The sequence below is a fragment of the Leguminivora glycinivorella genome, chromosome 18 (genome assembly GCF_023078275.1).
Source record: "Leguminivora glycinivorella isolate SPB_JAAS2020 chromosome 18, LegGlyc_1.1, whole genome shotgun sequence".
NCBI classification, from domain to species: domain Eukaryota; kingdom Metazoa; phylum Arthropoda; class Insecta; order Lepidoptera; family Tortricidae; genus Leguminivora; species Leguminivora glycinivorella.
The window spans coordinates 1,078,229-1,092,908 of record NC_062988.1 but is presented as its reverse complement, the minus strand read 5'-3'; the positions used below and the strand labels follow the sequence as shown (position 1 = coordinate 1,092,908).

The window sequence follows — 14,680 nt, the reverse complement described above, 5'->3', positions numbered from 1 at the left end:
GCCTTCTTGAGCACTTGCATTGAAACATTTACCGTGGGCCTCAGTCAATCTGTGTAAAAATGTCCTATAATATTTATTTATTTATTTTTAAGCGTCCTAGGGACGATGCCCTGGGAAACATAGAATTAATATAAGCTGTAGTCTGATATGTATTTGAACAAAGTCCAAGCAGAGATCAAAAATTTGTGGGTTACGAAAAAGCACTAATAACCCCATTTAATGTCTGCATATTAGCTAGTTTGGCCCCACAGCAAGAAGTTTTTGCTAGGTTTTAAAATACACTAACTTTTCTTAAATTTTCAGGCCTGATTTTTATATGTGTTAGAAAATACTGTTAGGAATTCATAATCATCATTTCTGGACCAGTTCAACTGGCTATAACTTATCAAACGCTTGAAAGACTCTCTAACTTATCCTAATTTCTTAAGCTACGGCCATTTGTCCGGGCCTGTAGTCCAACAGTTTTGTATTCCACAACCCACAACTTCTGAGTTAAATAGACCTAACTCAATCAGAATCTAAATAATAATAGATTAACCCCCTTATTAATAAATGTTCACTAAAGTTATCAAGCTGATAAAGTTTGTTTGTCCCTTTCCAATGTATAGGTGTCATAGAAAGGGACAAACAAACTTTATCGGCTTGATAAATTTAGTGAATATTTATGAATAAGGAGGTAAGTTTTGTTTGTAAAATTCTGTAAAAAAATACTAAAATAAACAGTTTTTTTTTTTAGTTCTAACTCTGCAACTCAAAGTTGATAACTGTTTGACATTAATCGGTGAGTCCATATTTGTTGGTAGTTTAGTCTGTCTCCACCTTATTGCTGGGAAAATATTAGTGAGGATAACTCATTTGGAAATATGAATAAAAGAGGATGTCATCATATCACATATTTCTTTAATTGATTCCATAATTGTACCAGTTTTACTCTCTGTCTGTATGCTGACAGCTTTTCTGTCTGATTTGCTGATCGTGTTTCAGTCTCATTTGCTGACTGCGTTTCAGTCTCATTAGCTGACGGCTCTGCTTCCTTTTCAATCAATCAATTATTAATTTGTCACAATTACATAAACATGCACAAGTACAAAAACAAAACAACAATAAAAGAAATTTCAACATGATATTACTAGTAATATGTGGTGTTCCATACCTAAAGCACAGTATAATAAAGAGTACTATCGTACAGTATGGCCACTCCCGCTCCCCACTGAAAGTTCCGCCCAACCCCTCTCGGTTACCTCACAGTTACCGCCTGTCCAAAACGCGAACAGTCGACCTGTCATATTTCACTCGTACAAGCATAGTACGCGTTCACCTACACGAGCTTAGACTGTGTGCTAGGAACCCGCCTCTTTTATATATTTGATCGCCAGTGTCCGAGGTGTGCCAAAAGGGTGCTTAATGCTTATATAGTTGACATAGAATCATCATCATCATCATCATATCAGCCCTTTATCGCCCACTGCTGAGCATAGGCCTCTCTTCTAGTACGCCACTTATCCCGGTCCTGAGCTAGTCTCATCCAGTTGTGGCCCGCAATTTTCCGGATGTCGTCCAAGAACATTTAATTTGACTTAGGCATTGCTTAAAAAAAAGTGCTACTTACAAATTTCTCCTCATCACATAATAAACCTGTACACTAAAATTAAAATACGAAATGTGAGCAAGTACTTAATTTATTGAAACATGAAGAGCTATTTTGAATGCTTAAGTCACAATATTTGTTATTTGTAATTATAAAGAGAAAAAAACGTTGTGAGTTTTTCGCGGTTAAAAAACGGTGTTTAACTAAATCATTAATTAATATAGGCACATTTGACATAATTACCAGAGCTGTACAATTTCGTTCGCCGGCAGTGCACTGCACCAAAAAAAAATCTTGCTCAAATTTACAAAAAAAGTGTTGTGTCAGGCGTCAAGGTTATTTTTATTGGCTATAGTAGGTACCTATACCTATCTTTACAGTCAATGTCATAAATCAAAGTTTCGTGGTAGGTATTTCAAGTGTAGCAAAATATTTTCAGTAATTACCCTGGCTCGGCAAGACTGGCCGTTACACTGAAAAAACAAAGCTTATATTTATTTATTATTTGTTTAAACTTTATTGCACAATTAAAAAAAAAGTACAAATGGCGGACTTAATGTTAGCCCGCATTCTCTACCAGTCAACCATGGGCTAAACCGAGAGATCGTGTTAGTGCAAGGTCAAAAAACAGTTAAGTACCTAAGTGAAATAACAAGGTATACCTAAATTTGCCTAACCTTGTTAATATCAGCAGACGCAAAAAAAGTATAAACTGTTCCTTCCAACGTCTATCAAAAAATGTAAATTATGTTTACTTAATAATATCTACTACACGAAACAAATAATTGTAGTACATTACGATACAAGTGCGAAAAAAAGGAAGTTCGAAACGTGTGGCGATAAATTAAATCGACAGGAGTTACGAATTTACTTTTCGCACGTGTTTTTCAGTACAAATTGCCCTCTGAAGTTTCGATCTGACATATAATGAACCACTTCTCGCACTAGTGCATAAAAAAGCACCATCTGTACTGAAATAGTACATTATGATACAAGTGCGTAAAAAAGGAAGAAGAAGACCTGGCATATGAACCACTTCTCGAACTAGTGCGTAAAAAATCGACCATCTGTACTGAAAAATAACTATGTTCAGTTTTCCCCGAACTGGGAAAGGATTTGACCAGTATAACAAGAGCCTTCACAAGAAGTATGTTTTTCATCCTTCAAGGTTCTTCTTGATTCTTTATCGATCGAGAACTCTTTGATCGATCCGTACTTATATTGAAATGCAGAGACAGCCGTGTGAAGTTGAATGTAAGAACGATTCGGTTTGCTTTCTGGTACGTCAAATAAGGCTTAATTAAAAAAAGTGTATATTACCAAAGAATAACAGTCTGTTCCGTAACACTGAAATAAAGTTAAAAATAAACTTAGGTGCAAGTATAAGCTTGTGTTTTATACTGGGTACTCGTAAAGCTTTACAAGCCTCAATCAATTAAATTATCTTTTATCCTGCGGTATTTCTGGACCGATGCGACCTTCAAATCTTCAAGAAAACAGCGTACACCCATCTTAAAGGCCGGCAACGCACCTCCAACACCTCTGGTGTTTCGGGTGTCCATGGGCGGCGGTGATCGCTTACCATCAGGCGACCTGTCTGCTCGTTTGCCTCCTATCCCATAAAAAAAAATGTTTTATCCTTTTCTGATAGATACTTAAATCAGATTGATAGATTCATACATTTTTAATTATGGCTTTTCGCGTTCATGATTAACGCCATAAGTATTAAATCTAGCACGGGAAGCATGGTCGCGCGATAGACGATAAAATATCAGGCCGTCCCTATCGCACTTACAAGTAGTGCGATAGGGACGGCCTGCTATTTTATCGTCTATCGCGCGACCATGCTTCCCGTGCAGGAGTAGGTAAATAATTGTGGTCCATGTGATAAGAAGTTCGTAATTTGAAAACTTCGGAGCTTGCGATAGGCCATCTGTTTTCACCTCAGTTAAATCTTAAATTAAACATAAGAAGATCATATACCATCCCATACATTAAAATGCGACCGCCTAAGAACGCGCATACACTACACCACACATAGATGGCGCTACAAAAAAATGCCTTGTAGCTTTCGATTATACTTGTAGATGGCGTTAAGTGTCACTTTTGACATAGATTTATGGCAACCAAGATAATCGATGGCAACAAGGTATTTTTTTGTGGCGCCATCTATGTGTGGTGTAGTGTATGCGCGTTCTTAGGCGGTCGTATTATAATGTATGGTATGGTATGATCTTCTTATATTTAATCTATGGTTAAAGAAACACGCCGGATATACATATACAGTTTAAATAGGTACATACTACATACCTACTACCTAGTCTACCTGTATAACTGAGTGTATAACGCATCATCTTTGTCTAAGGGACTATCCACTCATAGGCGACGCATGTCTTAAGACGCGGAACGGACGTTAGCGTCATGCCGCCCGAATGTAATTTAGAAATATTAGAAAATGTCTCCTCAGTACATTTTGTATAGGAAGGACGTAAGACGTGCCCCCAGGCGACGCGGCGGCGCGCGCCTTAACTCTCAAGCGACGTTTTTTAAATTACACTCGGGCTGCGTGGCGCTTACGTCCGTTCCGCGTCTTAAGACATGCGTCGCCTGAGTGTGGGTTGCCGCTAAGAAATTTAAAATCAGCAAGAGAGAAACCACACTGTTCCCTTGTTTTTTTTAGTATACCTATTGGCGACATCTATTGGTGACATCTATTGGTGATTCTTCGTCAGATATGTGTGTAATAAACTTACATGTGATTCTGACGCTTGATGATTGAAATGTGGTATCTATAATGTAAAACATGCAAACAATACAAGTAGGGATTAGTTTCGTCAGTTGTGCCGGGCCACTGAGTAATAGCAGGGGCGGCTCACTCCGCGCAACAATAAACGCCGGCGGCCGATGAATAGAATTAGAATTCAATGTCGGCTGCTCGCGTGCGGTCCATTTGTTAATGTAGGTAAGAGTTTAGAATGGCGGCATTTTGTGAACATCAAAGGAGTGAGCCTTCTGTACTTGTACTATTATATATTCTGTGGTAAGAGCGCTATCGCCGTTGCCTGTGGCCTGGGGCCCTTTGAGTTTCGACATAGGCACATAAAGTAGGTACCACTTCTCGTACTAGTGCAATAAAGTTGCACTATGTGTACTGAAATAGTAGGTACATTACGTACAAGTACATACAAGTGCGTAAAAAAGGAAGTTCGAAACGAGTGGCGATAAATTAAAACACGATCGAAGGGAGTGTTTTAAATCGACACGAGTTACGAATTTCCTTTTCGCACGTGTATCGTACGACGTTTTTCAGTACAGGTGGCCCTCCGAAGTTTCGACCTGACATATAATGAACCACTTCTCGCACTAAAAGTAAAATTCATAATCCTACGGACTAAATTGACAAATGACTGACAGGTAAAATGATACCAGGAACAGCAAAATTAAAATAGGGAAGGGTATATGTCGATAACAATATATCGACAAGTTGTAAAGTACATACAACAGACAAGTTTAAATCAAGAATAAGTATATTAGTTTCAAATAAGAGGTACACATTTTGGTTTGTTCTATGTATCTTCGAGGTAGTGGATGGATGCCACGCATTTTTACCCACTAGTTTTAAAACATAAAAAGGTTTCCGAGCCTGTAGGTAAAAAATAAAATACCATGTCCGACGATAATCAATTATCTGTCACGCTATGGCAAGTATGTCATAAATATCTATATAATTTTCGAATAATATTATTGCTGCTTCGAAATTAAAAATATATCTCTAATTAGCGGTCTACAGACCTTTTGATCTGTCGAAATCACAGAAAAAGTTGGTATATTGATTAGCCGATCAAATTGCCAATTTCATTGTCCCGTCTGGGTGCACCTTAAATCTACGATGTAATCATAATTTTAATATCGATAAGAACGACACTGGCCAAACTGTGGCAACATTCGTTCACACTTACTTGTCAATTTGGTCCGTAGGTTTATGGATTTTACTTTAGTGCGTAAAAAAAACACCATCTGTACTGAAAAATACTATTATTTTATTCCGATTTTATTTCTATAAATACCTTTAATACTTTTCCTTTTGTCTGGAAACAAAATTGATTGCATTTTTACTAGATAAATATGTACTTACCTATTTAATTAGGAGATACCAAATGAAAACATGACATATAATTGTGATATAGAATTGCATGAAAAAATAATGAAAAAAAAAAACTGTCCCAAAACGTTATTTTACCTTGGAAATGCAGCTGTCTCCATAACACTGCAATTTTAATTAAATAGTGTTTTGATAATACATCTACTTACATATTTATTATTATTTATTTAAGTAGGTATTGTTTTACCATACCTGGGATTCACACGGATTGTCTAGACACTGTAATTAAAATACATAATTATAATTTACAATAGGCAATTCATATTTAAATCTCAAATAATGGCTTAATAGAATATTAACTCTGCAACGCAATAATTTGACTATCACTTTACAATATAAGATGGCGTTATATTGTTCTCATATAGGCAAAAGAATGTCAGAATTGAACGGGAGGGGTAAACCCAAGCAGCGATGGATGGTGAAAGAAGATACGAGAGAAAGAAAGACGTTAGTGCTGAGATGACGAAAGATACCCCACAGTATTAACGTGGGATAAAGGTTAGTAAGAAGAAAAATGATTATATTGATTAGTCACAAAGCCCATGTTGATGAAAAGCAGAATGTATCTGAGCCAGCGGGGCTTTGGGGTTGATTGAGATATATTATCCTAGCTATTTTTTTTTTCAGGGAATTAAGGCATTATTTACGACAGAGGGGCTGCGATCCTCGTTCTGGGTCGTATCGTATCTGGTTGAACTGGTCTCTATTGCAGTTCAGCGGGGAAACGCAGCGGAAATAATGACTACTTTGGAGTCAGGCCAGGCATCAATATTATGGTTTTCACTGACTATGTACTTTTATCGATCGCTGCAGGGTTAGCTTGGTCTAATTATAGGAAGCGTACCGTTGAGTTGCATTCTTTTCCATGACACTGAAACAAAACAACTAAGTATAGTAAGTATTAACCGTTTAAACGTTAAAAGATTCACAGAAATATTCTCTTCTGATGAATCTCATTAGTAAATAATTTTTTTCAAAAAAAAACACAAAAAATGCTAGGTACTTTTGTATTTGTACATAAACTCACAAACGCTTGTTAAAAGCAAGAATTATTTATATAGGATTTACATACTTCATACTAAGAATCGTACCTCGATTTTTAGCGCCACCTATTAAATACTTCCAGGCTGCAAACAGCGCCATCTAGTTTTAAGCCTAAAAGGCCCATACATTTCAAGGGTACGCTTTTTTGTATGGGCTTTGTCAGTCCAGTATTAAATCGTTCTTGGTTAAAAGTATTCAACAATAGCAACATGATAACGCATCAAAAACTGTCAGGATATTTTGGATTATATAATCAAATATTCATTCGTTTCCATACTATTCGTTTAATTTAATACTAGTTCTAAAATTAAGTGGGCACAGTTGCTCCACATGACTACTACATCTACATTTAGGTGTCAGCTTCATTTAAGTCGTACATGTATTTTTCATGTAATTGAGCATTTCTTTTTTTTAACATTTTTTTATTTTGATTTTTTTAGGGAAATTTAGGTCAATTGTACTCAGAATCACGAGTACTTTCAATCTCACTGGGAGACAAAAAGTGTCCCAGAATTTCCATACATTTTTGTTACTTTCCTCTTTTGTTACCTCACACAACATGTACGTAAATGGTAACAAGATAAGAAAAAATCGTATGGGACAATTTTTTTACCTACTAGGATTGAAAAAGCTAATGATTCTGAGTAGAAATAGCATATTTTTTTTCAAAAAAATCACATTTCATAAGTGGCAGAAAAATGAAATGCTCAATTAGAGAAAAATTGATTAAAATCGGTACCTTAGTATTACACATTTTTCCATAACACTGAAATGAAAACAAGAATTGATAGAAAGCTTCTTTATATTTAATTTTCTCCAAACAATGAATATTTGACGACCGGTCTGGCTCAGTCGGTAGTGACCCTGCCTGCTAAGCCGCGGTCCCGGGTTCGAATCCCGGTAAGGGCATTTATTTGTGTGATGAGCACAAATATTTGTGCCTGAGTCATGGATGTTTTCTATGTATATAAGTACATATGTATGTATCTATTTAAGTATGTATATCGTCGCTGAGCACCTATAGTACAAGCTTTGCTTAGTTTGGGGCTAAGTTGATCTGTGTAAGGTGTCCCCAATATATTTATATTTAATTTCGTTGAGTTTACACTATTAAGTAACGTATTCCAAAAACATGAAATATCTGTGGTAGTCCTTTATCTGATATCGGATCGGATACTGTTAAAACCCACGTAGAGGCTCAGGACGTTACGTTAATACTCACCTCGGCTGTGCATTCTGACCCCATACACTGTAATAACAAAGTTTTCGTTACGGCGGATGAACCACATTTTTTTTTAAATAATCTTATAATTACAAAATCGACTTTCTATATTATTAGGCCATCATGTCTACGTATAGTTACCTCACTTTCGCAATTAAGTCCTGTGCACTAAAAGTACAAAAATAAATGATCAGAAATGAGTGTTAGTCCGTTTTCTATCGTAGTCGATATCGGATGTCGGAAGGATTTCAATAGAAAAAATCCAAGATGGCGCCTGTAATGTATGGGATATCGGTCCGACATCTGATATCGGATCGGATAATGTGAAAACGCACTCACGAGTAGGTAGGCAGCGCCGGCCCGTGCACTCGATCAGGGTAGAGCGAGTTTGAGTTTCGGCGCCCCTTGGTAAGGGTTCACTACATAGGAAAATAAATCGCGAGCGTAGCGAGCGCGAAATTTTTTTCATAGTAATGCCGTAATTTGAAGATTGACGTAATACAGAATTTATGGATTTCATAATACAGATACAGAGTACGAAAGGGACAAATGGTTGAACTTTCGTAGTCACACCCTAGCATAGTTACGTGTGGCTGAACGTGTATATCATGTAAATACATAAAATAACTAACAAAATGGAGCACTATAGTGGCTAAGTCAGGAAAGCACATTCGAATTTTTCCCTAAATAACTAAAAGAGAACATATAAATAGTAAGCGCGAGCGAAGCGAGCGCGATTTTTTTACTCGATTTATGAAGACAACCCGCCAGCGGGGAATCCGCGAACTGAAAGCTTTTATGTTCTGCAGAGCTGCGGTCTTTGACATATTTTGGGGTATTTTGACTTCACTGGGCGCCTATGTTCCCGACTTTTAGGCCTTATATTTCCCCATCACTATTATTTTTATAATACTAAGAGTTAATTAAGAGATTAACTGCGGACTCGATCATCACCGTCGGGATACCCATTTCGTTATTTTGCCACTAAGTAATCTTAGTGTTTTGAAGTTCGCTCACCATCTGCTGGGACCTTTGAGTAATTATGTTAACTAGAGAGGGCACCTCAACTTGATTTTGTGTAACAACACTTAGAGCTGATCAGCACAAACGCGCTTAGTCTGTGCCGAACGGCTGTGGTAGATTGACGTATCGCAATGAAAAATATTTCGTCTAAATAATGCCGTCATGTGTAGTGAGGTACTGTACAAACTGCTCAGGAAAATCTAACAAAAGCCAAGGAGTGACTTTTCATACGTAGGTTTACTGCATTTTTGTTTAAACACGCTTTCTTTTAAAAAAATGTATCAATATAAACTCATGCCGAAGCGCCATGTTGCGGCGGCCATGTTTCGTTGAAACCAAAGAGTAAAAAATGCAACAAAAGCAGACGTGACAATATCGCAAGTTAGTTCAAGTTTCCTATCATACATTAAATTATATATATTTATCGACGCAAAAAAGGTTATTTAATTATTATTGTCAGAATTGCACAGTTTTCCGACATTTCGGTCTATAACAGATTCTCAATACGCGTGTCGAATTTCATGTGAGTATGTAAATGTAAGTGCAGTACCTAACCTGCCTGAATGAATTTGGGTAGGTAGACGGTCAAGCAAATTATGGGAGTATAAAAACGCGCGAAATTCAAATTTTCTATGGTACGATAAACCCGCGCCCATACATACATGGATGTAGATAAAGTTATGTGTGCGACTATACATAATTAGGCATTAAAACACTCATGTTATCTTATTAACACAACAAAAACAACACTCATGTTTTAATGCCTACCATTATGCAAATGTCACATAAATAACTAATATCCAGTTGCGGCTACGTGTACACATGTACGCTCAGTCCGTATGCAGCTTTATATGTGGTCATTTAAAAAAAATGGGCCTCACAGAGTTGTTAAAAAAAAGTTAAATCGCTGTCAGTTTTGCAACGATAATTAAGCATGGAATTTCAATAAAAACATCGTTTTTGTTTTAATTATGTAAATTATACTAAGCTATAATCTAAATTCAGAACGTGAAACAAGTTTAGTTTTAAATACAGATTTCAAGCTTCATTATCATTACAAAACTAACAGCGATTTATGTTTTTTGTTAACAACTCACGCTAATTGAGAGTCATAAATTAAAAAAATGCCCATGTAAACCCATGTCACTTCTATACTACGACTTCTAATCTATGCACTCTATGCAGGGCTCATCATTGCGACCGAAAGGTCGTAAGCGCAGAGTAAAATCGTAGCGCTTGCGACGTTACGGAAGCAGGCCATTGGTTCACACCCCGCCCCCTCGCCCCGCCTTCAGCTTACAGGCTGTGACACGTTCGTTGTTTGCTATAGCTCCTCTATACGAAGTAATAATTACTCAATGGCTGGGACTCACAAAATTGCGCCTTTCTGAAACGTTTTGCGCCTTTGGCTTTATGAGGAACTCCGCTTTGGACTGTCGGGTAGACTCATATTTTTGTATTTGGATAGCGACGTAACTTTGTCGTTCGCCGCACAACAATGTGGTTCGTCAAGGGCTAGAAGCCTAGAATCCTCCTTTTACAGCGCCCTAGCAACAGCGCCCTTATGAATGTTGGCATATGTTGGCAATGCGGTGGAACTTTCCACTTAATCTGAAATACAAATATTTTTCAATAGCGGATTCATTCCCGACTCCTCTCGCCATTTTGTCATATGTGCGCGCCCGCGCAACGTATAATTTTTTTGTATGGATTTTTCCACATTCTCGATTTTGGCGCCCCCTTGCCATGTGGCGCCTAGAGCGGCCGCTCCACTCGCTCTACCCTTAATCCGGCCCTGTAGGTAGGTATATTAAAATATGTTTCCGTAATTGGAATATTTCTTTGCGTAGTAGATCAAATGTATGGAAATTACTTGAATGAGTTTATGATTCCAGCCTCAGGCACCAGAGGTCTTGGTCACTTTTTCTTTCATATGTGTAATTTATTTCGGTTTTAATGAGTTTATTGTTATGACACAATATCGACAAGTTTTATATGTAAGTATTTGTGTATTATATAGGTAAGTATATCGTTATTTGAGTACCTACAACACAATCCTTACCGTGGGGCAATAAAACTGTGTAATGATGTCCTATAGTATATGTTTATTTATGTAGGGTAAGGTGGGCAACAGAGAACCAGTGGTACACAAGGAACCAACGGTTTTATTCGAAAATGCGACGTTGCCAAACTGCACTGCGAACATAGGCACGCGCCGCTAAGGTTCCCCCGCTCGCTCCCCAGTCGGCGGCCGGTCCGCGTTGAAATTGCACGTGTAGTGAAGTATTTTGTGATTTTGGACAAGAAAACAAAAAAAAATAAGTATTTAGTTTTTTTATTTTCTCAGAATGTAGTTATGTTTGATTTATCTAATTAATCAGTTGTGCGGAGTGACTATTTCTCTATCTTTTTGACATTCACTGATGCGGCTTTCTTGTGCCGTTTATTTTTTACCGAATTTAAAAAGTGAAAATGTATATCTAGCACACATTGAACCACAAGGCTAGAGTACTCAATGAACCAGGAGGTTCTCTAGGTAATTCTCTAGTTAGCCTTTGGAAGGTCTATTTTGTACAACTTTTGCCATGTTTAAGAGTTAATATAAATATATCTAATATAACGTTACTATATAATCACAAAAATATATGATAATACATATATTATTTAAGTTTTTTGAAGTGCAAGACTTTATTTTTCATATAACGAAGAATATTGTGACGATTACATTAGTAAACTACTCTTAGTTTAAATAAATAAGCATTTTTGACATTGTAAATGTTGTATTTATTAAATTGCCCCATATTTACCTAAATCAGTTTGTATATTTTGCAATTATTTATCAAAAACTATGCAATTATATAATGGTAGGTTCATTGTGTACTAGGCCGGTTCATTGAATACATAGTACCGGTTCAGTCTGTACCAGAGATTGTACACAATGAGCCATTGTTCATCTTTTAAAAAAACTAAAATATCTCGACTTCTATTCAGTTTTATTAAAAAATAATGATGAAAATTTAGAGCTAGATAAATAACAAATGCACTGAATAAAAAAAAATTAATTTGGACCTATTATGACTGACTTATTAAGATTTAAATTTTTGGTGGCTCATTGTTGGCAACCTCACCCTAGGTATTTATAAGTAAAGGAAATAAAGTAACTAAGGTGCACTAGGGTAATTCCGAAAGTCGTCTAATTTCGAAAGTCGCACAAAAATCACCATTATTTGCATCATATATACTTATCAAGATTCCCCTTTCGGAATTACCAGAGCATTTTTGTCATACGGAATTACCCTAATAAATGAATGAATGAATGAATATATTTAATGCACCTTACATGAATATTTTACTCACGTTCACAGTGCAAGGTCTTGGATAAGAATGACACTGAAATAGCACATTAAAATACTAGTGCGGAAAATTTTCGAAATAGGCACTTAATATTACGTACGATACAAGTGTGAAAAAAGGAAGTTCGAAACGAGTGACCATAAATTAAAACACGACCGAAGGGAGTGCTTCAAATCGACACGAGTTACTACCTTCGGTCGTGTTTTAATTTATCGACACTCGTTTCGATTATTATGTATACTCTGTCAAACAAGTTTGTCAGTAAATAAGAACAAAGAAAACTATATGTATCCTTTTCTCTAGCACCCTAAAGAAAAGGATGCATATAGTTTTTTTTGTTCTTATTTACTCACAGACTTGTTTGACAGAGATTATTAACGCCCATAAAATAACAGATATATTACAAATAAACTTTATTGGGAACTAGCTTTTGCCCGCGGCTTCGCTCGTGTTAAATTCGAAAATTGCGGATTGCTCCATACAAATTTCCACCCCCTGTTTTAAGGAAGTGGGGGGTTAGAAAGAAACGAAAAATAGCCTATGTCACTCTCCATTCCTTCAAGTATTTCCACTTAAAAAATCACGCCAATTCGTCGCTCCGTTTTGCCGTGAAAGACGGACAAACATACAGACACACACACTTTCCCATTTATAATATTAGTATGGACTATCCATACTAATTCTTTTTTTTTTTAAGCATGAATAGGTAGACGTTTGACCACGATATTATATCAAATTGGTAATTATGAGCCGGGGCTCGAACCCGCGATCTCAGGATTTAAAGTCGCACGCTCTTACCGCCAGGCCATCAGCGCTTTTTTTATAGTTATGTAATGTATATATTTATGTACCAATCGAGATATTCGTAATATGTAAACATAAGGCCCCGTAGCCGAATGGCATTTCTCCGACGCCAAACGAAAACGTAACGTAATCGCGCCAATGTGCAAAGCATAGAGATAGACGTGAGCGTTTCGTGAGCGTTTGTGCCATTCGGCTACGCACCCAGGACATAACTTACACTTGAGTCGCAAAACCAGCCTTTGCACTACAAAATAAAAATGCATATGTTTCAATTCAAAACAACAATGATCTTGGAGAACAAATATTGCCTAATACTAAACGTAAACATCGTAATTTCAAAGGTAGTCGTATGTAGGGTAAACTCGCCTCGTTCGGTGACACGCCTAATTCTAAAACAACCAAAAATCGTCTTTCGGAATAGTGCTTCAAAGCTTTTATCACCAAATAAGGCGTGTCACCGAATGAGGCGAGTTTACCCTAACCGCCTTGTTAAGATCTATTCTTACGGGTAGATGTTTGCTATAACGCCACCCTAAGTCCGTTTTCACATTATCCGATCCGATATCGGATGTCGGAAGGATTTCAATAGAAAAAATCCAAGATGGCGCCTGTAATGTATGCACAGATGTCATATATACCATAGATCAAGCAAACGTATCTACTTAGCGTGTCAAATGAACTCAGTGAAATCCACTGAGTTGATACTCGCAAGCTTTCGGGCGTCAATTTTTGTAAGTTGAAGTCAACCAAAACATAAAAAATGCCTCGTTACACGATATTCAATTGCAACAACACAAAAATTATGAACAATCAAGAGCCTGAGACATATTTAAAATTACAGGCAAGAATCAACTTCAGTACAAAATTTGACACGCTCGGCCCCTATACAAATATATGAATTTGTTTCTTCTATCTAAATTAAGTTCTGTGAATGTATGGGATATCGGTCCGACATCCGATATCGGATCGGATAATGTGAAAACGGACTAAGGCGGTTGAGAATTGAGGAAAGGCATGGATAAATTCGCACACATCCGGCAAACCTCCGTGGCGCAGTTGGTAAGCGCGATGGCCCCGGCAAGGCCAAAGGTCGCAGGTTCGAGTCCTGCCGGAGGTGTGAATTTTTCCATTTTTCCTTTAATTTAAAAATATGTAATATCGCTCGCAGACGTTTCTGCATGATAAAAAACAAATTTTGTTCACTTTGTTCGACTCTGGTGATCTCTTTATAGTCTTGACTTATTCATAGATTGTTGTGTATTTTGTTGATCTTAGAAAAACGTATACTTTACAACAAAGTTCGAGGTTACTTTGCTCGCACGCACCGTATCCCTCGTGTGTGAAGACCAATCTAATTCATTTTTATCATAATTTAATGTACCTAGTGTACCTACTATTACTCGATTGAGTCCCATTTTCAATTTTAAGAGGATACGGTAGCGAAAATGTAAAATGGAAAGGAGCCCCCCTTTCAAATTTCAAC

The 14,680-nt window shown here is 37.0% G+C and overlaps 1 protein-coding gene across 1 annotated transcript; it reads right to left on the bottom strand.

Moving 5' to 3' along the window:
* Positions 1-880: 880 nt before the first annotated feature.
* On the bottom strand, positions 881-12,423 carry LOC125236050. Its single transcript, XM_048142740.1, has 14 exons — positions 12,397-12,423; positions 8,158-8,184; positions 8,017-8,043; positions 7,534-7,560; positions 6,595-6,621; positions 5,943-5,969; positions 5,829-5,855; positions 5,656-5,676; positions 4,342-4,377; positions 2,909-2,935; positions 2,035-2,061; positions 1,832-1,864; positions 1,610-1,642; positions 881-1,033 (listed from the first exon to the last, which is right to left on the bottom strand). The coding sequence occupies exons 3-14, from the start codon at positions 8,038-8,040 to the stop codon at positions 884-886; spliced, it is 459 nt and encodes a 152-aa protein (XP_047998697.1). The 5' UTR covers positions 8,041-8,043; positions 8,158-8,184; positions 12,397-12,423; the 3' UTR covers positions 881-883.
* Between the last annotated feature and the right edge of the window lie 2,257 nt (positions 12,424-14,680).